The sequence below is a fragment of the Rhamphochromis longiceps genome, linkage group LG10 (assembly GCF_057381845.1).
Source record: "Rhamphochromis longiceps isolate RC_006_pf linkage group LG10, R_longiceps_female_GT1.1, whole genome shotgun sequence".
NCBI lineage: Eukaryota > Metazoa > Chordata > Actinopteri > Cichliformes > Cichlidae > Rhamphochromis > Rhamphochromis longiceps.
Window position 1 is genome coordinate 4,116,946 of NC_140566.1, and position 27,697 is coordinate 4,144,642.

The following is a 27,697-nucleotide window of genomic DNA, read 5'->3' on the forward strand; positions in this document are numbered from 1 at the left end:
AAATGCACGAGTGGTGTCCCAGAAAATGTCTTTGCTGTCCAACAGGAACAGTGGAGCTGAACAACACTTTGTGAACATGGAGGTAAAGACCTGGCCTTTTGAAGTAATGCAGTCTGGACATGAAAGAGAAATTTGTTTGACCACAATAACAGCAGTCTTGTTTGGCTCAAATGAAGGGGAACTATTCTGGAGAGTAATTTTGAAGCATAGACGTGTTCTTGTTTGGGTTTGCTTGGCTGCCTTGGAGACTCAGCAGTTGGTTATTCATCTATGAACCCTACATCCTTTGAAAAACAGGCTGGTAAAAGCTATCCAAGATGGACTAGAAGTAGACGGTTCAACGGGACAAAAACACTGGTTCAGAAAGAAGGCAGAGTCATTGGCTGGTTTAGTCACAATGCAGATTTGAAACCCGTCACACTGTTGGAGGGTTTGAGAGAGATGTAGCACGTGGACGGAATTTCTAAAACAACTTGTAGCAGACTGATCTCAGACACTAGCTGATGTTTAAGCCACACGGTGGCTAAAGGGGACTTAGTTGTTTCATAGAAGATGGATATATATGCATGTATCCACCTGAAAGAGCATATTTTCTTTCTGTCTATACCATCCTAATCCGAACACTGGACGGACTTCTTTTTCATGAGTATGTGTGTGAATTATTGCACAACACACAAAGTTTCTATTGTAATGTGATGTTGGTGTGAGGCTGTGCTTTGTGTTGTCTGGAGAATCTCCCCTGTAAAACCACCTCGTTAGCAGCAGCATGTCCACCTTCTTGTATTCTGTCTCTTTTTTCTGTGCCTGATTTTAGAAGCTTTCTACTGTCTCAAATCTTCTCTTTGTACTCACCTGTATGTTCTGACGTACTGTATCAGACAGGTGTTGGTGAGGTTATCTAGTGTCAGCAGACAAAGAAGAGGTCCAGATTGTAGATATTGTCAGCAGTGAAATGGGATACTTGTTACAAAAAACAAAGTTCTAAGTGGTTAGTAGTCCACAATGAGCTCATAGAAGCAGGGACTGGATTTTGGAGTAAAAGCTTACATTCACATGTGGCTGATAGAGGAGGCATACATTTAGCTCGTTGCTGGAATCAGTTGTTTGCATCTCTGTTGCAGTGAATGAACACAGTGACAGCAGCCCTGCATGAATCTTTCATTTTCAGAGGTGTTATTTTTTTAGCATTGTCAGAGAGGTGCTGATTGTGCTACAGTTTCTGAGCAGTCTATGGTGAAATTAATTCAATTTATGTCTCCTTGGTGTATTTCATATTAATATCAGATACAAGAACGTGACTCAAATAAAAAATAAAAATGTAATGGTGAATGCAGAGAAAGGAATTTGCACCAGTGTTCGTAGTACTGATAGGTGCAAATTCAACCACCAGGTGGCACTGTTCTCCCAGGTTATTCCAGGAACGATTGAAAAACATCTGCACTTGAGTCCTTTGCTAAGAGATCTACAGCGCACACACGTGTTTGCTTTCTTTGTGACAAGCTGAACAGCAGATACACAAACCCTCCCAATGTCACCTTGGAAATGGAGACACACCTGTCCTCACCTGGTAACAATAAAGTGAAACACGTTTCAAGTGATGCCAGTGTACGCAACTGCACCCAGCTCAAAGTAAACGCATTTAATGAAATAAAATGCTAATAGAAACATTTCATACAGTTTGGAGAAGTTTTCATTGTCATCACCATATTTCTGAGTTCATGTCCATATAACAGCATGCAGCACCTCTGAAGGACATACAGATACATCCAGATCTACTGCCTAACAAATCCTTTCTGAGTAATCATCATATTTGCTGCTTGCATAGAGGCAGTCCTGGCCTTGACGCTTTCATACCTGTTCTCTGTAGAATTTCACAATGAACTGAAATGTTTCTCCAGTGACCTCTAAAGAGTTTCTCTGATTCTACGGGCATTCACAGTGTGACTGGCTTATTAAAGAGTCAGGTGGGCCGCTTACATTGGCCAGCGTGTGTCTGCTCCCCACGTAGCACTCGGTGGAAACCTTTCCTCTCACACACCTCTGCTGTACCAGTCATTTAAAGAACTACCTCATGACCTTTTCACATCATCATCTGGGGAGGTAATCTTGTGGAAGTCCGCTAAAGTTCCTGCTCTGCAGCGCCTGGTCAACAGCATGAATGTGGGAGTCAATCATCTGTCTCATGTCGGGAGTGAATGGGTCAAAAGAGGGCCGCTGAGCCCCTGAGCGTTTGAAATGCCCGTCTTGGTTGCTCTCTGCACACAGAAACCTCTCCTCTGTCATAGTGACGTTTAGAAAGGCTGTGATGAGCCGGAGCTGGGGGAGGAGATCTCGCTGCAGCTCCTCATAATGCACCACCAGGAGGCGACGGCCAAACTTCAGCCAGCTCACAGCATGAGATGCCCACCAGGGGGCATAGCTGGAGACAAACTCTGGCCATTCTGCAAGTGAAAGAGGGTACAGTTGGATTATTTTTAGCTAATTTGATCAGGAATCACACATAGACGTTGGATTTTATCAATATACTGCATGCTTCTGAGAATTTTCATTTTTGTGTCTGTGTCAGTGTTGAATAACTGATTGCAGAACTAAGTAAAAAAAAATGTACGTGTCCCAAATGATCATCTGAGTGAATGTTTATCTGTGTGAATGTGGAAGACGCGACTCAACTGGTTATGACACAAACTATGGAAAAAAATATGCGTAAAAACTGTGGAGAGCTCCACTGTGTGGATATCAAACGGCAGTACAACTTCAACATAGTTACTCCCAAGGTGAAGACTATAAATCAAATGATTTCATGCACTGCAATCAGATGATAAACATCATTCATCATCGTGTGAAAAAAAAGAGAAACTGGAATGTCAGCCAGAAAGCAGGCAGAGAGGAGACAATGCAGCATGTGTGTGTATATGCCTGTGGTATAGACAGGCTGGCTCTTTGTTGGGTCTCTAACTAACTGGTTGTTGGAACTGGTGTTTTATTTTGTTTGCGTTTTTTGTGTAAGAGCAGCCAATAGCCACATACAAGGGTTGATGAGCGCATCGAGGTGTTTTTAAGCTTGAGACTGTGACTGAAATGAGATATTTTAACTTTTTTTCTATAACATTCATTACGTTCTTAAACTATACATGAGACATTGTAGTTACATTTTGTAAGAAACAAAGAAAAAAACTGTCAAGAAGTAGTGCAGCATGGTGATGGTTTAGCAGCATGATGCCACAGCAGTAGCTTTCAGTCCACACTCATCTGTATTCTGCATTATCCTCGGAACACTCTGTCAACAGCTTTCAGTGGGACCAAGAAACTGCTTTTTCACTGTCTTTTGAAAATCAAATATTTTCAGTGCTGTGAGCAACATGAATGTTGTCTTCTTTAACCCCACGGTATGGAGAGAAGGCATTTAAAAACTCAGAGCAAATAAAAACTATTAAATAGGTGAATGTAGTCCCCGTAAACTCATTTCAGTTCAAGCGACTTGTAAAAAAGTTGAATTAAAACCTGTGAGGAGAGATATTACAGTTTTTCTCAAATGTTAAAACACAAAAGCCAATCCTGTAACCCAAATGACCAGTAGTCTAAACACATTTACTAAATGTAGCCACCATATTCCAGTACCATAAACACATGTCACATGAAGACACAATTCACAAAACACAACCCTATGTACTCATAAATCTAAACACATTTTTCCTTGCTAAAACACATGTTGCAAAACAACTCTGCTCATATTCTCAAATGAAAGCCCATGTGATGCAAAATGCTTGCCACAGTCACCAATCTTTGAACACAGGGAACACACCTGGCGTCATTCACTACACACAATGACTCAAAATTGAAGACACTTGTTGCTAATGCTGTACCCACATGTAAAAGCAAGTTCAGAGTGCACAGTATGCTGAAGATTCCAAACAAGCACAATGGATGAAGGCAGAGTCAGGGGAAGAGGAATTTGATGCAGAGGAGGGAGAAGAGCTGGCCCTGGAAGAAGAGGAGCAGGCCAATGAGGAAGAGGAGAAGGCCAACATGGGAGAGGAGAAGGTCCAGGAGGGAGAGCAAGACAACCTCGCACCATCATTACGGACGAGATGCGAGCAACAGCTCAGCGACATGATGCCGCACAGTGATTGTGGTGTGTGTGTGGTGTGAATAACGTAAATAAAAAAACTTCACACCCTGTTCATGTTTTCAAGATTACTGTTGTGTGCAATAGATTCTGTTTTTGCATTGAGTTGTGTTACAGTAGTGTACGTACATGCAGGATTTTCTATAGATTTATACTACTCATATGAAACTCACAAATCTAAATGCCTAATCCTCTGCAGAGATCTACGACGATCCGTTACTGTATAGTTTCTAAAATATGCATTGGCAGTTATGAAACAAAGAACCTTCTCACAAATTGAGCATTGTGTTTTCAATTGTTTTGCTGTAGTGTGTAATGCTGTGTATAGTGTTTACAGTTTTGACAGCTTCGAGCTGCTCTCTTGGTGTGGGAGTTTGAGTTTTGCAGTGGGAAGGTGTGGTTGTGTTTATGTAGCTTTAGAGAAGGGTGTTGTGTTTGGACATTGGGGGACCTGGTGGTAACGTTTGTGACATGTGTTTTAGCATTTGAGAAAAACTGTAAAGAGACGTGAAAAGCATAAAGCTACAACCAACCAAGAACCTTCTTCCTGTGAAATGACGACCCTAACCGCAGCGGCGCCAATAACGAGATTTACGATACCGCAAAGGTCCGTCTGCGTACACGTTTACGGTTTCAACCACTCCTATCCAGCCCTCCAAGATTCCCATTGCTTCTGATTGTCACAGGTAACGCAAGCATCTGCTTGGAAAGCGGTCTCCTGGCTGGAGTGGACAGTGAACACATCACCTATGCTCGACCATAAATCTCGCTATACCGCCCAAGTACGTGGGAACAATATGACCATGCAGAGACTCGCCCAAAAAGCCACAAACGAGACACAATGAAGGGTGTGATCTGATGTCTGCTATGCCTGAATGCTACATTCCATTTTTTAGACTTTACTCAACAGATAATTGTTTAGTGGAACAAAGTAAAAAGACAACTTTTGAACAAAGTTTAGACAAAGTTTGACTTTTCTTAAAGGGTGGCTGTCTGGTGCTCAGGAGTGAGTCTTGAGTGCTGGCCTGTAAATATAAAGGTGCTTCACGACATTCATCTCTTGTCTACTCTTGTTGTATCATCAACAGTAGGACATTATGCAGCAGTAACTATAGCAACCTTCAGCTGAGCCATAAACCACTTCATTCTATTGGACTACATCACCTTTACTCTTCCACTGGGCATCTGTGGCGTGTCCTAAGTGTCCGGCGCACTTGCGGTTGAATTCAGCCATTAAGGAGCGGTAAGGGTTGCGAATCAGCAGGATGGCAGAGTCAAACATCTCAATTTCTTTCTGCCCACTTTCATGGGTCTTTACGCAAATGCTGCGGCCACTCTTCCAGTAGTCCTTCTCGCCTTTGAAACCTGGTACCAATGAATAAATGAATAGATAACAGTCAGCTGTAGGGCAATATTTCATCAAGCACCCACTTAAACTCTCATTTCAGGACACGGACTGTGCTCTCCCCACCTCTGTTGTACAGCGTGCCATCGAAATAGAAGCTGCCAGTGTAGTAGCCGGTCACAAGCTCGATCAGGTGTCGTACCCAGGTGTTGCCTGCCCCGGGAAAACTAGAGAGAGCCACAAGGGAACTGGATCTTTGAGGCAGAAACATCCTCTCTTTGCACCTGGAGTCTGGAAGCACAGTTTTTTTGTTTCAGCTGTTGTATATCAGCAGAATATCAGAATATATCAGAATATGTATGAGAATATATAGTAAGTATTGTAGCAGAGAGCCTGAAATGGAGTTTTTTCTTTACGTGGCACAAATTGCAGTAGGATTGCAAGTCACAGATCAGAGCTGAAATTTGGGATGAAGACTGTTTTCATTTTTACTAAGCATCTGACCCCAAGAAAACAACACAGTGGTCACAGAAAGTCTCTCAGTTGGGACTTAGAATTAATGCAAGACTGGAACTTTAGCTACACTGCATGATCAGCAAAAAATGACTGACACGGCACAGTGGGATGGGCTCAAAATAATACATTTACAAATAAAAACACGTGCAGATGACTAACACATTTTTGCATTGTGTAACAAATATCTCACCAAGCACAGGGGTATGGTAAACTTGGTAGTGGTCAGGCTCTGTGGACGCCGTGAGTGCAGAGGCGATGGTGTGGTTCCCCACACACTGCTGGTTGTCCGACTGCTGGTTGAGACTGAAAAGAGATGACGTCCATGTACAGAAACAGTGGGGTTTCTTGAACACAGCCAGTGGGAGCTCCTACAAACCAAAAGCACAAATGTTCTTCAGGTTGTCATATGACTCATCACACCAATTTTTCTCTCCAAAGACTTCTAATCTAGCTAAGGGTGATCTGTCATCTCAGCTCAGATGCCACCTGACAGGTGGCAGAGCAGGTCAGCCACTAACCAGAAGGTCAGTGGTTCAAGCCCAGGCTGCAATCCAAATATCCTTGGGCAAGAAACTAACCCGATGTTGCTCTCCGATGCATCCATCGGAGTGTGAATGTTAGATAGAGCATTTAAGAGCTTAGAAGAAGTGCTTGTGTGATTGGGTGAATGAATTCGTTGTGTAAAGCGCTTTGAGTGCTCAGACAGAGTAGAAAAGTGCTATATAAGAACCAGTCCATTTACCATTTACTCAGCTGAATCTGCAGAACATCCCAACTCTCTTATTTTTCCTCACTCTGCCAGGTAGCAGGAGGTTAGAATGCTCAATGTCACAACACGAGGACACTGGAGTGAAACTTTTTTGGAACTGATATGCATGCATAAACACACACCGCACGGTGAGAATTAATCATATTGCAGTCACTGCCAATATTTCTACCATCCATATTTCTGTTTTTTGGAGGCGACACAGCTGCACAGAGTAAGATCTCAGTGCAGGATGCAGAGTATCTACATCTCATTACAGACACATTAAACCTAAAATATTCAGCAAAAATCCAGAGAGCTCTGTGCTCCTACATGTGTTCTCCAGGGAGAGAAGACAGCTCCCTGAGTGGAGAACCACAAGTAGAGTGTGCAATAAATTGATCATCATTGCTGTAATTTGCAGAGGAGAAATTCAAACCTTATCAGTGCACGTCTCGATGCAGGACTGCGTGGTTAGGTTCGGCTGAAAGGAGTAGACGGGGAAGGTGCCGATGATGCTTTTCAGCAACTTGAAGCAACCCCGGTAGTGCACATTTCTGACTGCAAGGAGGAAAAACGCACACGGGGATGATAAGGAATAGCGCTCTGCTAGTGACTGCAAAACACATTTGAAGGGTTTGCCTTGCTTTGGTCAACATTGGGGAGCATTTATTTCTATACAAACAAGTAGCAAATGTCAGATTTTCAAAGAAATGTACATGCAAAGGGTTTCTGCGATAATTATCTTTCCATACTTGGCTGAATTCTGGTACACAGTGTAATACATTCACAAGTCAGCTGCAAATCTCCAGAGACGCCGAAGCTTCCAGTCATGAATATTAATATTGTTTATGATCATCAGCTGCTTATATAATAGATTCGCCCTTGACTGCAACAGGAGGAGGGAGCAAATCTTTACACAAGTGAAAACTGTTTTTATAAGAAAAAGTTATGGATAATCATTATAGCTGGATTTGTCGTGGTCATTGTGGGGCTAATACACAATTAGTTTAGTTGAGTCAAGAGTTTAGTCATAAAACAAAGAAGAGTAATGAGCAGTCAAAAAGGTTTTAAAATGAAGCATTAAGGACCATCCAGAACAGCAACACAGGTTAAAAGCTTGACATTTTAAAAGTGGCACATTAACTTTGTGCAACATCCTGCTAAGATAATACAACTTTAAGTATTTACTTAAATATAAATGTCAAATAATATACAGTCAGAGGTTTATGTACACTCATCATGGGCATGAATGTCATGGTAATTTGAAGCTTTTAATGATGTCTTTGAACTGTTTGTTTTTCAGGGTGGAATAAAGGATACGTCTTTAATGACTATAAAAATAAGTTTACATTTATTTTGGATTTTCCCTAATGCACACAGACTCAAAAGTACACATACAGGCTGAAGTACGTAGATATATACTCTTAAATATTTTAATAAGTGGTGCTAAAAGTTCTATGCTGATTTTTAACTTTTAACAAGACCAATGTAATTAACTCTTTGCTAGCAATCATGGTAGACTATACTGGTAGTTTCTCTTTGCCAGCACAAAAATGATTTAATTTGACAGACGTGACTGGACTGACCAAGACTCACAGCGATAACAGCAAGAAGGGGAGCTGTAGATCAGCATGAGTAGCATGGTCTCTTACAACCATTTCTAAATAACTGCACATTCCAAGATCATCAGTTCAAACAATTTTATGTACAAGTTATATAGATGTGTCACCACTTTGCCAGGATATGGAAGAAGACCTAAACTCTCAGCCTCACCCACATAGCAGACAGGTCTGGCCCGGATCTGGTCTCAAGCCGGCACTGCTGGCTGACTTCTGGCATGGTAAGTGGTATGTCATCCAGATATGGGCCAGGCCCATGGTTTGGTTTATGTGGCCCAGGCTCATAGAAAGCAGGTCTTCCCCAGATCCGGCATCAAGCTGGCTCTTCTGACTGACTGGTGTCATGGCAGGGTGTATGTCAACCAGATGTGGGCCAGGTCTGGCAATGATGGCGCTATTTATGTTCCTATTTTCCTATTTTAGTTAGAAGACCCAAATGCCATGTTGCAATACTATACTGCTATGGTATGGTTTCAAATGCAGGTTTGACAGGCTTGTGAGTGTACACTTTATCCAAAACCTAGTGAGGGTTTACTCATGTTCATCACCAGGTAGTTGTAGGCAGTGTTGGGGAGTAACGGAATACATGTACCGCCGTTACGTATTTAAAATACAAAACATGAGTAACTGTATTCCGTTACAGTTACCGTTTAAAAAGGTGGTATTCAGAATACTTTGTTGAAATAACTGGATTACACTGCGGTACTTCCCTGTTTCATTTTGTCGCGGGTCAGGACTGTTTGGGTTTTGTTTGACAGCTACGTGCCGTTGTTCCAGGCGGCAGCGTTACGGTTGCCATGGTTACAGGGTGACGCTCTCTCTCTGTGTTTCCTGGGTGAGAGAGCGCCTTTTTGTTGTTGTTGTGCTAAGCTAACATGCAGAATGCTACAAGCATAGCTCTAAAGAATGTAGCATCATGGGCAGTGTAGTCCGTGCTGCAGGGAGAATGGACTGCCAAACACGTTATGTGTCTGTGAGCGCGAGGAGGGAGAAAAAGGAAAAGTACGAGCTGTCATCGAGCAAAAACAGGAGCTGGAAGCATGTAAATATAATAATAACCACTGCAGCCAAACAGAATGCCTGACGAGCCCAGTTGTAAGTAAGCTATTAAGACTCGACTGTACACAGTGTTCGTGTTTTCCTCCGAAAACAATAAGTTCCATTGGAGCCTTTCAACGCCTCTCTCTGTCTCTGCTAGCAAAGTTGACCCAGACAACAAAGTAAAGCTATTTTTCGGCTATGAGCCCGACACGAACCCGACGTATTAGCCAGAGGTCCCTTTACTACGGTTCGGAGCCGCGGACCTTCAGTAATAGTAATAAATCACACAGCAATAGTACATTCACGTAGTTGTAAAAAGCATGATAATATATTAAGTAATCCAAAGTATCCAGAATACGTTACTGTCATTGAGTAACGTAACGGAATACGTTACAGAATACATTTTGAGGCATGTTGTGGTGGGGCGTGGTCTGCGGGGCCGTGCGGACGCACCTGCACGGCATCCGCAATCACGCCCGCCGTGTTAAAACACGGGGACTCAGGGGTTGGTGGTGGTGTGGTGTGACGTGAATCAAATAAAGTTGGCTCTGAACGTCGCTCCGTGGTCCCGCCGTGCCTTATTCATGCCACATTGGTGCCGAAACCCAGGCGGCGGCATGGCGGGTACCTACCAGAGCCAGGAAAGGAAAGAGCTGGCCGAGAGGGTGGCCGAAATAGCGGCCACCCAGCGGAAGCAGGCGGCGGAGGTGCGTCGCCAACAGGAAGAGCTGCGGAAGGAGAGCGAACGCCACCTGGGGAAGATGGCAGAGCTGGCAGCGCTGCTCTGGGCCTGGGCGCCACCCCCACAAGTGTGTCCCGAGGACAGTGAAGCGGTGGAGGAGCCGTGTGGGTCACCTCGGCAGCCGGAGGTGGTGGACGAGCCACGCGGGGGTCCGAGCCTGCCGGAGGAGGAGCAGCCGGGTGAAGGGCTGCTCCTGCCGGGAGCGGTGGAGGAGCCGCTCCAATCGGAGGCCGAGGACGAGGCGGGCGAGGGTCTACACCTGCCGGAGGCAGAGGAGTCGCTCCACCCAGAGGTGGGCGAGGGGCTGTGCCTGCTGGGGGCGGAGGCGCAGTGCGGGGAGCCGCTCCAAACGGGAGTGGCGGAGGCGGTGGCGGAGCAGCTGTGCGGGGAGACGGAGGTCCCTGCTCCAGGGCAGCCTGTGCAGCCGGAGTTGGAGGCAGAGGAGCGGGACAGCCCCGCTAGGCCGGGGATCGGCGGGCTGGCTAGTCCAGCCTCGCTGCCACCAGTCGATTCTGCGCGCCTGACGTCTGCCCAGCCGCCTGTGTGCAGGAGCGCACGGCCATGCCGGTGGGGCCGTGTCCGCTTGCTACGCGGCCGACCTCCGGACCAGCTTCGCCGTTGCCGCTGGATGCGCGGGCGGCCACCAGAACGGACGCGTCCCCGTCGCTTGGTCAGGGGCTGGGGCGCCGATGTGTAGGGGCCGAGTCTCGCCCCAGTTCGCGGGGGGGGAGTAGGTTCGGCCAGATTGCTCCCCGGCCTCAATCGGGCGATGGGGGTATGTGGTGGGGCGTGGTCTGCGGGGCCGTGCGGACGCACCTGCACGGCATCCGCAATCACGCCCGCCGTGTTAAAACACGGGGACTCAGGGGTTGGTGGTGGTGTGGTGTGACGTGAATCAAATAAAGTTGGCTCTGAACGTCGCTCCGTGGTCCCGCCGTGCCTTATTCATGCCACACATGTATTCTGTATTCTATAATGGAATACATTTTAAAAGTAACCTTCCCAACACTGGCTGTAGGTCAGGAGGTTGAGCAGGTCACCTACTGATCGGAAGATTATGAAGCGCCTTGAGGCGACTTTTGTTGTGATTCGGTGCTATATAAATAAAATTGAATTGAATTGAATTGAATTGAAGATTAGTGGTTTGATCCCTGGCTCTTCCAGTCGGCATGTCAAGAGTGTGAATGTGTATGAATGCAGTTAGGAAGCTCTCAGTTTAGAGAAAGTGCGTGATTGGGTGAATGTGGCATGTTGTATAGAGCACTTTGAGCAGAAAAGCGCTATATAAGATTCACTGTCATGTTACTTTTGCACTATTATGTTCTGGCACATGTTGTTATCATATGGGCTGATTCAAGTACACGTTAGGCTGACATCTGGGGCCAGATCTGAAACTGTTCTGGGCCAGCACAGGACCACCAGTGTGTCTGCAACTGGCCTTGTGCTGGCCAATGTGTGGGCCACCTCTGGCAAACCAGATCTGGGCCAACAAAGGGCCGTCATTCTTTGCAGTATGTGGACCATGTGTAAGCACATTGTGTGGGCCAGATCCGGGCCTTTCCAATTTTGCTATGTGGGCATATGAGAGGAAATCGAATGGGTGTATTCAGTAACCACCAACGCTCAAACCTGTCATGAACTGAAAACCGCTGGAACACCAGCGTCACTGTCTACAGTGAAGCAAGATTCACATTGCCATGGTCTAAGACGGTGTCGACCAGGAAAGAAATTCTTGCTTCTTCAAACTGAAATTTGCAGATGATCACAGAGATAAGCTATTATGGTCAGATCAAAACTTTTGCTATTTCTCCATAATGAAAAGAGACATGTTTGGGGGTGACAAACCCAAGAACTGGACTTGACTCCAAAAAAATCACCATTTACAGTTTTTGCTCGTTGCTTGAACACTATAAACCCATGCTTAGACTAAAGTAACACAACTTGAAGCTTTTGTTACCATACCCCAAACACATGTACCCATACCTTAAACAAAAGTGCTGCTTTGCACTCTGGTTGCAATTATGCAACACACTTACTCCTTTATGCAACACACATGGTCCTGCATACTACACTCTATTTCATACATAAGACACTTCGTTCAAAAATGAAATTTCAGGGTGCCATTTGGAAAACACATGTATCCAAAATACAAAACACATCGGGTAATTGCAACCACTCAAATATACACCTGAAGGCACTTACTTGCAAAACTGAACACCAATTAGCCAACCACAAAAAGCCCTCAGTTTAGCCAATTCAAGAACTTTGCAAGCATGGATGGAGGGAGAGCAAGAGGAAGAGGAGGAGGAGGTCAAAGAGGCCATGCACGGACCCATATTTCTGATGATATAAGAGCAACTTTGGTGGACCATGTCATCAACCACGGCCTGACTATGAGGGAAGCTGGGCAGAGAGTCCACCCACATCTAAGCCGCTTCACAGTGGCATCTGTAATAAGAAAATTCCGACTAGAAAACAGGTCTGTCTTCATCTCACTGCCTTCTACTCTACTCAGATGGTTTTCATAGTACTGTTCTACAGTTACCATATCAAGTGTACAGGGTATTGCAGGGTGCTAATGCTCCTTTTGCAGCCAAAGTGGTAGTTTCTGTGAAACATACCATGATTACTTATATTGAAGTACAGTGTTGTACAGTGGATGATACAGTATATACAGTGAAGTACTGTAAGAAAAATAAGCAAACCGATGACAATATGTGGTTGTATTTCTCTAGAATGACTCGAAGACCTTCTGGGGGAGGACGCCAACGCCTGTTCACACAACGGCAGGAACTTGCTGTTGTGGACCTAGTGAGGGCAGACAATGCCATCCGTCTCCACCAGCTACGACGGAAAATACTTGCAGACAGGCGAGTGTTCAGCAACATAGACCATGTGAGCATCACCACCATCAGACGCATCTTGGGTAAACACAGCATCACCATGAAGCAGCTCTACAGAGTCCCATTCGAGAGGAACAGTGACAGGGTCAAAGGACTTCGAGCTGAATATGTACGGGTACGTGTAACTGTCCCTTACATTTACAATAGAGTATTGGTGAAGTCCAGTAGCAGCTGAATATGTACCATATCAGTACCACATGGATCCATTCTGAGAGCTACACAGGTACCTGTGTGATGGGGTGAGGGTGCTGTATGTGTAGCACTGTAGTACAGTGATATGTTCCCCTTTTTTTCAGAGAATCTTGGCCATGGATGGAGCTGCACAGCCTCATGAATACATTTTCATTGATGAAGCTGGATTCGACCTGAGCAAAACAAGACGACGGGGTCGTAATGTAATTGGCCAAAGGGCAATTGTGCATGTCCCAGGGCAGCGCGGGGGAAACATCACATTATGTGCCGCCATATGCCTTCGAGGGCTTCTGCACCATCATGCAATACTGGGTCCATACAATAGCCAACACATACTCACATTTCTAGATGCTCTCCATGATATAGTTGTACAGAACAGACCAGATCAGCCCAGGTTTGTGGTGATATGGGATAATGTCAGTTTCCATCGGGCTGCTCTGGTCCAGGCCTGGTTCTCCAACCAAAGTCAACTTGAAGTGGTATGCTTGCCCCCTTACTCACCATTTTTAAACCCTATAGAGGAATTTTTTTCGGCTTGGAGATGGCGTGTATATGACCGCCAACTACATGCCTGCATGCCTCTTCTGCAGGCAATGGAACAGGCCTGCGGCGACATTCAGGTGACAGCAATCCATGGATGGTTTTGACATGGAAGAGGATATTTTCCCCGGTGCCCAGCGGGAGAAGACATTGCTTGCGATGTTGATGAGGTCCTGTGGCCAGACCCCAACAGACGGCGGGATCCATGAGCCCACGTATGCACAATTGTCATGATTTTTTGTTTACAGTATAGTGTTTTTTCTATTACTGTATTATGGGGGTTTTTTTGTTTTGGTTTTTTTTGCTTTATCTGAATTCATGGTACTGCAATGTACAATATTGAGTAGGTCTATTTGCTTTTTTGGTTGTTTGCAAATGTGTCTCCTGAAAATATGCCTTCTGAATGAACAATGGAAATCAAAGACTGCAGTGCTTTATATAAAGTAGACTAGTGTGTTCCTCCTGCTCTGTAAGTGTTTGCATATGATGCAAGTATGTGTCATTTTGTCAACAGAGTTACATTTTGACAAAGGAATGTTAGGTTTTGATAGCAGAGTTTAGGTTTTGAGAGTAGAGTTTCAATTTGGTGCAGATGTGAATGGTATATTTCCCAGTGTTGTGTCATGTTTACTTGTGTTTAGGGTTTTGGCACAATGAGCAAAGTTTTGCAAAATGTGTTCAGGCAACGGGCAAAAACTGTAAAGCTACACTTGGCATAATACTGCAAAGAAGCAAAGGAGTGGAATAACAACAAAGCACAGTTGCCAGTTACACAGTAACACAATTTTGTCAAGACCATCTTCCCAGAGGAAGCAATGGCATGAAAAATAACAAAGAACAGGATGTTGCTGTGTTATATTTTTCTTATTATTTTGCATTACAAATATTACAACAATACCAGAACCAACAGGATTTGTCACTCATGCATGTCTGAGCATCAACAGATGACAGCTCGCAGATGGCTGTCGCAGCAATGCAGCCCGCTTTCTAGGTGTGCATCAGACAAATATGATGACCGCAGGAACGGCGATGGAAGGATTTGTCAATTTAAACATCAGCCAAAGAAATGCTGACACATCTCAGCCAGTCAAGCTGTTTGTGTGTGTGTGTGTGTGTGTGTGTGTGTGTGTGTGTGTGTGTGTGTGTGTGTGTGTGTGTGTGTGTGTGTGTGTGTGTGTGTGTGTGTGTGTGCGTGTTGATGTGCGGGCTGATATATACCTTTTTATGATAATCTTTCTTGAATAAAGCCCCCACCGTTTCACACACCTTCCCCTTTCCTTCTGTAACACTGTGCACTAAGACAAATCCTTATCCTATCCTGCTGTGCTTTTCATTGTAATTCACTTAACTTTCTTCTTTGCTCCTAGCTGTGAATCCCAAAAGTTATCTGATTCTTTGGTTCATATCAGACGCTTTCATTTTTTCCGGAGTGGTTAGGTTAGACCAGAGATGGGCAGTAACACATTACTTGTAATGCGACCACTTTTTTCAAGTAATGAGTAAAGTAAGTGATTACTATTGGAATAAAGTAATAGATTACTGTTACTTTCTAGTAAGCACGCTGCATTACTGCATTACTAAACCATGATTTTGTTTGTGAAAGTGTCTCATGACAATGGCGTACGAGCGTGCGATGTCCGTGGCAGGAACAGCGAAAAATTTAACTTCAAATCTGATCAAGCACCCAGCACGCCACCACGGGAATGTGAAATTCCCATTCCCCTCCATGACATGACCGCAGCGGCTCCGGGCAAACCTCCACAGGCCCCACTCCTGCTAAACAACTGAAAATAGATTCAAGAGCGACAGGACTTAGTGCTGCTGAATCTTTGATTCTGAACATTATTTTATTGTATATCTTGGAAAATGCAGAAAATAGGTTTAAATGTTATAAGCAACAATCAGAGACTGTTGGATATAATTTAATTTTTGCTTGATGCATAAAAGTTTAAAACTAATAAAACAATTTTTTAAAAGTGACTTTTCCATTTGATTCAATTTTATATGATGGATTATGCAGACAAAGATCGATTTGGGTTGAAAGGCCTAATGCTTTATTACTTATTCAGGTTGTGTATCATGTTTTTTAAAAGTATCTAAGTAATAAAGTAACTAATTACTTTTGAAAATAAATAATCAGTAAAGTAATGGGATTATTTTCTTGGAGATGTAATCAACAATTAGTAACTAAGTACTTTATTCAAGTAATTGGCCAACACTGGGTTAGACAAAGCAAAGTTATGGTTAAGTATATGTAGACACATTTAGAGGAAGTAAATGACGATAAAACCTTCAAAATATGAGTAATGTTGGGTGGTTCCAGACAAAAGATGATGAATGTGAAAGATGCTTCTCTGGTTGTGTCTCCAAAACAATTCTCCCTCATCGCATCGACAATGCATCCTCACTGACCAACAAAATATGAATAATGCACCGTGGAAGTGACACGCTGACCAACTTGACAACATCTCTAGAGCAGGGGTGTCCAACTCCAGTCCTCGAGAGCTACTGTCCTGCAGCTTTTAGACACATCCTTGTTCCGACACATCTGAATCAAATGAATGACTAGTTACCCGGCCTTTGCCAAACTTGATGGCATGCTGAAGAGGTAATCCAACCATTTGATTCAGCTGTGTGGGAGTTGGACACCCTGCACTAGAGAAAAGAAAACAACAAAAACTGATGGCAGTATACCTCTGAAACGTTGGATTCACCAAAGAAGAAAATGTTGAGTTGAGACAGTAGAAACTTTGGATCCTGTGGTACTAAATTCAGTTCAATTTAAACTCTATTGAATTCATACAGCACCAAATCACAACAAGGTCCTTTATGTGGTAAGGTCAACCCTTACAATAACACAACTGCTATCTATACCAGTCATCTGATTGTTGGCGCTTTCTCTAAGTTAGTTCCTGGACAGAGGAATCAAATGTGCTGTATGTATAAGGCTTTGGTTGCACAGCGGCATGTGGCAGCGTTATAGATGGTGGTGTGGGGAGTGCATAGCTTTAACTTTTCTGTGTTGTTGTGTTTTGAGAATTTAACTTCAGTCATTTCTTCACTCATCTGCGGAGCCCGTGTAGGGTATAAATAGTAAACGGTGCCGTGTCTTCCCTGAGGGAAGTCAACTCACATTTTCTGTGACCTGGCAGCTGCTCCTCCACCTTGTATATGGAGAGACGGCCCACGCCGCCACAGGGAGACCCCCTCTCACCCCGACACACCAGACTACAATCCTCTTCCGGAGCCCGAGGGCTGCTAATCCGATTCCCGCAGTGGCACTCGGCTCCGTACTCCAGACCTGCAAACTGGTAACCACTACACACACACACACACACACACACACACACACACACACACACACACACACACACTGATAGTTATTGCCCTAGCCAATGGCAATCCATAACCTGAAGCTATTGCCCTCTGGCTATGCTCTCCCACAGGACTTTCGATAACATTTCAAACTTATCATTTAACTCAAAGTTACTGGGCTTACACATACAGTTTCCCCGTGATAGCCATCAGTGCTTTTCATTCTGCACTCTCCTGACTGTGTAATGCCTTCTTCTGGCTGCAGTGCAGTCACCTCTGATCTGTACTTTACATATCAAGGCTCTTGTGACTCATCCCCCTTTCCTCTTCCTTTATCCAGGCTCCTTGGGAAAGACAGAGACCTCATCAAAACTGACCTTTTCATGTATGTCCTTTGAAGCTTGCTCATAAATTGCCTTGACTTTTTACTTTTGCTCATTGCGGTAATTGGCTCGCTCAGGTAACGAGACTGCCTTCCATGTGGACAGGCAGAGGGCGGGTTTGCATTTGAGATGGAAGCGCCAGCTATCCGCCTGGCAGCATCCATCTGTCCTCGGCTGTTCCCGTTTCACTGGGGATGCACTGCTTCCTGGCTGCTAACATATAAAAAGGAATAATTCAAGCAGGTCATTCCTTGAGTTGTGTTTGAAAAATTCCACCTGTCTCTACATGTTTAATAACAGGTTTGTTGAGGATGTGGCAGCGCTGATTACTCGGCTCACACTGACCCAGTCAGAGACTTCCACACCACAGCACGTCCACAGGAAAAGCACATATCTAACCACTGATTTATTCACCAACTGCTGGACTCAGCTCATTAAGCGTTCTATAACACACACACAAACACCTCCCTTCTTCCTTTTTCTGCAACAGATCGAGCCTTCTGTCCTGGCCTGCTCTTCATTCTCCCCTCTCTCACTCCTCACCCCCTCATCTTTTACTGTCATCCAGCCACCTGGCTCTCCGCTATAGCTCAAAACACAGGAGGCATTCATGGAGGAGACTGAGATCCAAAGCATTTACTCACACAGCGAGCTTTCTGTGGTCCCTTCACAGGAGCCCGCTGTGAACGCATTACCTTTCCGAGCAGGTGTCTTGACACAAAGAACTGGTCATTTTGCGCAGGTCGTAAAGCATGGTCCCTCCCAGGGCTCGATCGCTGGCGTTGTGAAGGAAGCATCCGATGTAGGTTCCTATATGAAGAAAAGAAATGTGAAATTAAAATTCATTCAGGCAGAAAAGTCCTGTGGTGGCACTCAGCGTGCGCAATCACAAAACCAAGGCAGCTGAATGAAAAGTACACATTTATGGTCAAATCTAATAATAAAACAGGAATCGGGCACTTGTCATTCAAGAATCGGACAGATTTCCAGCAACGCATTTCTTTTTTCTTTGATTTGACCTTGGAATTTTCCCTTAGTTTTCGCCTATCATCCTTTATTGGCCAAATTAAACTGAGTGACAGACTCATAAGGTATAAAAATACTCACCATTAGCACCATTGACAAACTAAATAATGTCCTACGTAGTGCCTCGCAAACTTAGAACACATTTGTTTTTTAAAATCAAACAGAAATGAGACAAATTGTGTATGTCCATGTTTGTGTTTGGTCCATGTTGCACACACACACACATGTTGACACACTCCTCTGCAACTTGATATGGCATCTTCGGTTTGGCTCCGGACACATTCTCCAAGACTGGCAGAACCAAAACAGCCTTTGCGTCATCACTTAGTCACGGTTATTATGCACAGCAGCATGTATCGTGAGCCATAACATCCAACTAAATTATAACATGGCAAGGCTTGATTTATCCAGCAATGTAGATGATTGGTATTTCTGCATTACTGTGAACCTATTTACTTCCACTAGAATAAAAATCACCCGTGCAGAAAGAAGGATGTAACGCATAATAGGCTACGGCAGACTATTATGATGTGCTGACAAGATTAAGGCACCATATAAGATGTAACCCAGATTCAGTCTTTGATGTAATCCCTGTCTTTGCCACATTGCAACATCAAACTCTGCTCAGCTGACACATTAAAGTTTTCTTTATAAATTTCATTTTCAGCGTGCGAGGGAGCTGATGCATTTCTTTGTGTGCAGATTTAATTTCCATCTTCCTCCTCGAGTCTGACACTATTATGTTTTGAGGCCACATGCTAGATGTTGTTAGTCCTTTAGGAACTGAGTTTTTGGTGGATGGAGTGCGTGCACATACTTGGCTTTTAGGTTTATTTTGCAATCCCTAACATGAATTTACGTGTATCGATGTTTATAGGTTTTAAGGACACGAGGGGCTTGGCTTTCTGTTTTCACTTTACTACCAGCGGCGAAATAGGCCGATGCCAACTGGTCAAAGAGAGGATTTAATAAGTGTTGGAGGTGCATGTGACGGGGACTGATGGAATGTGCAGCAAGGTGAGCAGACAAGACAGAAACACGCAATGGGCTGTGAAATCTCTGGCAGGCCAAGCATCACCGTATCGAATTTGTGATTCAATCAGTCTGCAATGTCTTCTGAAGCTCGTCCAGCCTGTTGTGCTGGAGTCAGGCTGAGTCACCAGCCGCCAGCGCCCAAAAAACAAATGCAGGAGTACAACGGTAGCTGCTGCCTCAAAGTACTGAAAGGCTGGGACCACCAAAGAAGAAACTCAAATGGTATCACCCAAGGTGATGCCCCCCTATGCCTCTCAGCCACCCGGCGGTGCAGGTCATTGTTTTAATCAAAGTGAGAAAGAGACCCCGGGCAATAGAAAGAAAGTGTGTACTTTATTGTACTTTATTGAGCCCCGTGGGGAAATTGCTCTCTGCATTTAACCCATTCACTTAGTGAAGCAGTGGGCAGCCATATAGCAGCTCAGGGTTAATGGAGGGAATCAGCCTGAATTCCCAGACATGATAGAAACGACTGCACTTTTGGCTTGCCACTGTGCTGCTTTCTTAAACACCAAGACAGATGGCTGAGCTGGAGCTGATTCTTCCCCGCAGGATTGGATGGAGGAGGCTAATGACAGGATGGCCAAGAATGAGGACATGTGCTGCTGCCACGGGTAGCAACTGTGTGTGACCATTAAAGTCCGCTGAAGGGGGTTCATAGCCTCGCTGCTGGATCTACATACTAAAACCCTCACAAGTGTGAGCAGCGTCATAAAAAAAGGACAACAAAGAGGGTTTCGATGCATTACAGGCTGACCTGAGACAGGATGAGAGGAGGATCATCTCAACGGGGTGTCGGATGCTGAAAAACACAACACTCCTAAGACTGTTAAGACTTTTTCACACACACACTGCAGCCCTGAACTTGTCTAGACATTATGCGGAGGAGCTGCGTGTCAGAATGATGCACGCTCTATACAGCCGCCACTGCTCGCCTGAACCAAACCGAGTGTTTGCAGTAGTGAGAAAGCATTTAACAAGGACAAAATCAAGTGCAGCATTAATTCAGGGAAGCCACAGAGTCAAGCTCAGCTGCAGATTAACTGATTTCAGTAGCAGCACACATCCGATACACTTCCACATATCCAAATGGTTATTTCATAGAGGGCATGCTATTTAAGCTCCTTATCTGCAAACCCACCTTGTAACCGACCTCCTGCCCAGCTCCTCTTTTTCTGACTTAATCTCCTGTTTCTGTTTCTGACTTATTCGGTGTCATATCTGTTGTCACTGACGCCAGCTCTGTTCTGAACTGCTCCTCTGCCTAACTCAAACATTCCACATACCCGCATGGAAGGCTCCAGGAAAGAGCCATGGTGCAAAATATAAATTACTGCAGATGGAAATAGCTTTTCTTCTTTGTCTGAAGTTCAGAGTTGCCAGTCACATCACAGAGTTAATGCAGAGACCTATTACGTTCACATCAGACTCCCAGCGAAACCAAGGGGCAACTTGGACTCTTCCATGTGCCTTTGGGCTTTGGGAGGACACGGAAGCACGAGTACAGACCACTGCACCGCTGCCACCTGTGTGTACAAATCACTTACAGCACTGAGTGAAACTTTGCCAGAGAATCAAATACTTTGTCATATCTCCATCTACACATCTCTCCTTATTTGTACTTTACATATAAATACATTTGTCACTCATTCCTGCAATGTGTAGGGTTTCCAGCAGCAGATACAAAGTATTATACATCTCTGACGTTTATTATAAAATGTTTGAACAGGTAGAGCTCCTGAATCCATGGATATATGAAACTGAAAATGCATGTGCAAACTTCTCCATCTGGCTGTGTGATGTTATTACTGCTACACCCTCTGTGTGAGAGCAGCCACTGAATAAAGATGGGATAAAGACTAAAATCATGAAAATGCCTTTTGGGATTTTGCACCTTTTTGGAAGTCCAGAGCGGAGCGGGACTGATATGTCAGCAGATTACAGCCAATAAATGAGCTACCATAGAGAGATATGTTTAACCACCTGTCTTGTCCTCACATTTGTTATTAAAATAAAAAAAATCTCTTTTAAAGGATTTTTATTGTAAGTATTTGTTTTCATTATGTGATTAATACAAACAGGGGACGGTAACTCTTGATCACATTTTTAAAATTCAGATAATGTGTGCTGGCCTGAAGCTTTTGGGCTTCAGTCCAGAGATTTAAGCCGTGAAATTTGGATAACGAGACTGTTTTGGATGGGTAAGAGCTGTTTAATGGCAGCCTACCTTGGCTGAACCACCTTATGATAGTCTTGATTTAGCTTCTTATTACTGCTTGACTCACAGTAAGTAGCAGCATTTCCCCTCTCCATTACACCGCCTATTCTACTAAATAGGAAAGTGCTTTTTAAATAATTTTAGACATGGTGCTGCAACTGATATTGATGTAACACTGTCTCTAAGACTGTACCTACTTTCATTATAATTTGATCTTTTGATTAACTCATTTGCTACCAAGTCAATTAACTGTTATAGGTTTTCTTTATTCAGCAAGTAGTCCAGTACACAAACATTCACAATAGCAGCAATCACATCTCATTTGAGGAGCTGGAACCAGCACATCTTTCTGCTTTTCTATTATTTTGATGACACATTTAAAGGTTTATGCAGAAATATTTTCCTTTTGCAGAACTTTAGATGAAAATAGTGATGCTTGTTTTATCTCGCTACACTAAATATGAAGGTAAAGACCGTAGGCTGCTAGCTTAGTGTAAAAACAGCTAGCATGGAGATTGCTACTTTGGTTCTCATTTGAGGTAAGAAGGCCAAATATCAGTAAGGTCTCCAGTTAACATTTTTCACCTTTCTGTGTGTGTGTGAATCTGCCATCATGGTGGAGTTTGTTTGCTTAACACAAAAACTAAACGGTGACTTTGTGGGGTGCTATTTACAGAAATGCCTTTTGATCAGAAGCAGTGACTTCTTGGAATCAGTCCACTAGAGGTTCAGTGAGATATTTCTTGCCTCAAAGTCCAGCAACAGCAGCTGGAAGCTGCTGACAAGACCCACCAGCGTCTGGTTTTTATGTTAAGCTAGGCTAAAAATGTGTTAGTCATGGTGGGAAGTGACTGCAGCAGACGGCTGTCCATCCACGAGCCTGCTTGTGCTGGAGGTTACTTCCTGTTGAGAGGGATTTTTTTCCTTCCCCCTGTCACCAAGTGCTGGTTCATACACAGCAAATTCAAAAGTGTTAAATGTTTTGGTGTTAATAGTCTTCTTGCAAAAGTAGAGTTAATTTTACTCTAAGCAGAGTCACATTCTTTTAATGTAACTCTGAGGTGTAAAATGATAGTAGTTAAAATCGAGTGTTAAAAATGAGTGTTTCTCTGTCAAATCTGGAGGTGTTACAATGGAAACATTAACTCTTGACCTCTTAACTCCTACAGGGGCTATGACACCAACAGAGTAAATTCACAGACTCCGCCCCCAGCACGGCTCCAATCGAAGCTGAAGTGAAGCCGTTTCAGAACATTTTGCTCTACATGTTTGAGTTGTTTGCCATGCTTGGTAAGTCATTTTTTCAAAGATTGTTTCAATTATTATTATGAGCTTTTACTTCTGTGGCTCTTTGGAGTTGAGACAAAGCTGTGTGAAAGGCATTAGCCATGTTGCTCGCTGATAGCATAATATTCTGTTTTAGCTAGCTGAAAGGTATTGTTTGCGGGCAAATACCACAGCCTTGAAAAAAAGCTTGCATGTGAATTTTCAGTCAAACTTTTGGTCAAATACACCTAAAACAATGTCTAGAATGTGAAATGTTGGTATAATGGTGCTACTTGAAGCCTGAAAACGATCGCCCATAAAAACAAGCAAACAGCAGTAGCTGACGTCCTGACTGGGTTCTACGTTAGCATAGATCCCTCCAGAGTTTTGTGCACACGGTTTAGGTAAAAATGAAAAAGGTTGAGGTTTTACATTTAGTTCAGTATTACCTGTTGCCTGTGTCCTTGTCTTTTGGGAAAATACTTTACACAAGTAATGGCTCAAAGAGGATTCCTTTTTTTTTTTTTACTGTGCTGCAATTGTTTACTGGATTATTTGTGCCATTAATTAGTGTCAACTAATTTTTATTCGATCTCCGCACAGGATATGCTTGTGAAGATGGAATATGGGGGAGAGCAGAAGTGCGTTGAAGTTCCACAAAGGGATGAATGAAGGACATGCATATTGTATTGAAGAAATAAGTGATGAGATGCTGTTATTTGCATTTACCAGCTCAGACCTTTTGATAAACAAAATTCTAATGAAAGTGAGAACATGTATACTGTTACGTCTTTCAGAAAATGTTTTGAAATCTTGGTGCACAGTTCAGAATAAATGTTTTTCAAAAACCATTGCATCTTTTTAGTAAATGTTTATTTCCAAAAGAAATTTCTAGAAGTTCAGAACAGTAAAATTCCCGCTTTTTAGAGTGAATTAGAAGATAACTCTTACGTAGTTAAACTAAAATACTCTTTGAGAGTTAATATATAAACTCTTAACACCAAGTATTAAATTATCAACTCCAGACAGATTTGGTGTTTAACACTAAATCAGAGTTAACGTACCAACTCTCCAAAAAGAGTTAAATTAACACTCTCTGGTGTGGACCCATATAGACACTTTAATAGTGTTGAAATCAAATCCGACAGTGTTAATTTGGACATGCTGGATTTGCTGTGTAGGAGGTTGTCTGATTGTGGGGGTTTTCTCTGGGTTACTCGAGGGCCTCTTCCTCACATGATAAAGCACCTTAAGGTGACTCTTGTTACGATTTAATGCAATATGAAGACAATTTAATTTAAATGTATTTATTAAATATTGCATTTACATGTAAATGATTTTCATTTCAGTGTCAAATACATGTTGTGGAATTCGAGTGATTGCTTCATTATTATCTGGACTGATATCCTGAAATAATGCATATACTTGGTTTAGAAACGGTGTCAAAAATACGCTTTTTTCTAAGCCCTTCAACCGGCTACTTTCACAGGGCCTGTGGCACAATAGACTTGGGTAATTGAATTCTGTGTCCTGGGTAATACTTTTTAAAAAAGACCCTTTGCCAGATGGCTGTTACTGAAACTGATCTCTTTCTTGCCTCAAACATTTTTCATCTGTATTACCCTACTTAGTGACTGAATGGTCATGTAGTGTCTGTTTAAAAAAAGGATTAAGAGCTTTTACGGGATGCTTTTCAAGAATGGGCTGAAAGAACAAATGTTCCACCGAAGGTAATTCCAATGTATTTATCATTTCAGCAAAATGGCAAAGGCGCTGACAGGCACAGTTAAACAATGGAGTAAACATCCATGGATATCTCAAAGTACTCAAGTAATGGTGAGGGCTCCTTAGCAGAGAGTGCAAGTAAGAAATTATATCGTTTTTTTAGCTTCATAATTACTAATTTATTTTCTGGAAGCTACTTTAGTGCTCGCCTGCCTTTTTTTTTTTTTTTACTCTTCTGGTTTCGAGAGGATCAGTGAGCTCTATCTTTCATCTACAAGATCTGAAGCAACCAAATGTAAAATGTTATATAAATGTATAATGAAGCTCTTCTAAATGTTCTAAGGTCATGATTATCTGTTCATAAATGTCGAATGAAGCTTGTTGTGAGTGCACTATGTGAGTCCTGTGCAGAGAGTGCGGTTTCCCAGCCCCTGGCCATCTGAACAAAAAAGAAAGCCCAAAAATAGAAAATAAACATGCATATGTGCTCCTGATATGTTGTTCACGGGGAAATCCGTCGGCTCAATATGCTCATAGGGTATTTTTGTCACTTTTTCCCCCAGAGTGTTTTCATAGACTTTGTAATATATGTTTTTAATTTAATGGCAGAAGAGTTGTCCAAGCTTGGCCACGGTCACCTGTGTGGCCTTCCTACGATTTGTGAGAAGGCCACACAGGTGCAAGTCAGTGACATAGCAGAGGTCCCGGTGTTTTAGAAAAGCAGATCTAAAACGTGTTAGAGTGTTTAAAATCCCAGCTCTACATTCTCAGCAGAAGTCATTGGAGAAGATCTTTTTCCACGTAAAGAATCGTGCATTTGTCATGATGCACGTTAATGGCATTAACACTTCACTGGCACACTAATACATCTAAATAGGGCGACGCAGTGACCAGTGCTTGTTTTGTCTGCTGGCTAGTTAGCTATACTAAAAACAGCAGTGAACCTTGTCAAGCCACAAGTGATAGAGGCAGGACAGTGTCAGCTCAATGTGCAGACAAATTCATAGCTGTGCACAGTTATTTACCTTTGTGCCTGCTGCTTCTCTGGACGGAGACTCTTTGCTCTGGACTCTCTGGCAGCAGACTGTGAAACCAGCGATGATGCAAGTGTTGGACCCCTAGGCTTCGGGAAGCAGTCCAGTGTCGCCCTCCTGCCTTGGCTCCCCCTCCAGACGCAGCCTGAATGGCAACCCATCTGGAGCGTGCCCTCATGCCCAAGCCTGCAGTCCTGAGGGCAGTAGGAGGTGCAGAGAGGGACCACAGGGGGGGCAGGCTGGCCAGGTTTGGCTGAGCCACTCTGATGCTGGAGCGCTGTAGAAGCAGGATGCTGCCTGCCATCAGATAGGCGATGCCCAAGCAGAGCAGCAGCATTTGAGCCCGCTTCAAGAGGCAGTGCAGCTTGTAGAAGGGTGCCACCATTCCTATACCATTTACTGTCTCGCAGCTCAGTGGAAGGCCATTTGGCGAGTAAGGAGAGAGAGCAGATCTGTAGCCTACTTAGAACTTCATAATAATGACAAGACCTGTAGGATCTAGCAGAGGTGCAAACATTGTCTTGGTCCTTTTGGAGCCACAGAGTCTGAGATCAGCAGTGTAACAATGGATGTATCACACCAGAAAGATTTAATATCCAATGCTGTGGTCAGTGACTCCAAGGGGATCCTTGGGTGTAAGCTGGGGGGAGAAAACAGAAAAAATAGCAGCAGCTAGATTTAATGCAAGCGTATTTCTCTATATGTCAGCACAATGAAAAGGAAAAGATGAGCCCGACTGGTGAATTAGATTCACAGCTTATGTTGACATATCGGCTTGTGTTTCTGTCTTGCAGCGTCTTGCAACAAATCCCATGGTGCTGCTCCATTGCTTCCATTGTTCGCATTTGTTTTTATATCATATTGCTGCCCAAAGTTGCGATTCCTGATTTTAAAATGACACCGAACCTTTGTGGTTTCAAAGTGCATTCTTGACCTTATCTCCCAGCTTCCAAATCTCAACTATCTCAATGAAAAAAAATATCATGTGATTAAAACTGTCTGGAGAGCGCATTATGGGTGCTTATGAAATGGGGATTATCATAGCAGTGTGCGCAGACAAACTCTTGCCTCATCCGTGGAGAGATGAATAAGTGATGAGTGGGGGAAAACATGCAAAGATGAGATGTTGAGGATCGCTGAATATGTAGGCTAAAAACACTGTGGTGTTCGCAGTGTTCTCTGAAGCCTGACACTTTGACTGAAGAGTGGAGCAGTGGAGTGAACATCCGATGAGATCCATTAATGCCTCGTTGTCTCGGTGGCCGTCACACACCGTCATGCCCTTCAGCTCTACTTTTCATCTCAGGCCTTCTAAGACACACTCCACCCCCCCTCAAAAAAGTAGGGGTGCGGTGATGCTCCCTATGATAGAAGCAACAGTTTGCTCAGTGAACAGTCTCCGATCATGTCCAAGTGCCCAAGTTATGTTCAACTCCACGTTTTTACGCGTAAAATAACTCGCGGTTGTGTATTCGAGGTGAAAAACAAAGACGCGTGGCTGAATTGATTTAGTGGAACGGGATGGGAGGTTGAAAGGCAAATGAATCACAAGCGAGAGTAAACACGCATCACCTATTTAAGAAGCCGAGGTCTTCCATCTTAAAAGCCCCTCACTGTGCCTCCACCATTTACAGTATTGAATGTTGGACCATGCGGCTTACCTTCAGCACCGGAGCGGCGCGGCATCCTTCCACTGCGCGATCACTTATCAGTTTATAGCCGTTAAGATCGCTGTTTTCCTCGCTTTGTTGTGCACCGAGTGTGTCCTCGGCGTTTCCCAGAGCTGTTATATAAGCTCGCTCTCCCTCTCTCTTTCTCTCTTTCTCTCTGCCAGCGCTGCTTTCCGTCGCCCCGAAAGGCTGGCACGGCGATATAAAGCGCAGGCAGTACGTGTGTATGTGCTTGTGTGTCAGAGAGAGAGAG

General features: G+C 43.7%; 1 protein-coding gene across 1 annotated transcript; it reads right to left on the bottom strand.

Annotated features, from left to right (window-relative positions):
* Positions 1-1,334: 1,334 nt before the first annotated feature.
* wscd1b (WSC domain sialate O sulfotransferase 1b) lies at positions 1,335-27,697 on the bottom strand. The gene is made up of 9 exons (XM_085419912.1): positions 27,436-27,697; positions 25,766-26,414; positions 18,166-18,280; positions 16,906-17,090; positions 7,172-7,293; positions 6,178-6,355; positions 5,598-5,762; positions 5,291-5,491; positions 1,335-2,441 (listed from the first exon to the last, which is right to left on the bottom strand). The coding sequence occupies exons 2-9, from the start codon at positions 26,157-26,159 to the stop codon at positions 2,089-2,091; spliced, it is 1,713 nt and encodes a 570-aa protein (XP_085276038.1). The 5' UTR covers positions 26,160-26,414; positions 27,436-27,697; the 3' UTR covers positions 1,335-2,088.

What these genes read in the sequence shown, in the direction of transcription:
- wscd1b (XM_085419912.1), bottom strand. Translation starts at nt 26,159, where the DNA reads ATGGTGGCACCCTTCTACAAGCTGCACTGCCTCTTGAAGCGGGCTCAA. An exon ending in GAGAAGCAGCAGGCACAAAG is followed by an intron (nt 18,281 to 25,765) that starts GTAAATAACTGT and finishes TTCTTCATATAG; the next exon opens with GAACCTACATCGGATGCTTC. An exon ending in TTACCATACCCCTGTGCTTG is followed by an intron (nt 5,763 to 6,177) that starts GTGAGATATTTG and finishes CTGTGCTTCCAG; the next exon opens with ACTCCAGGTGCAAAGAGAGG.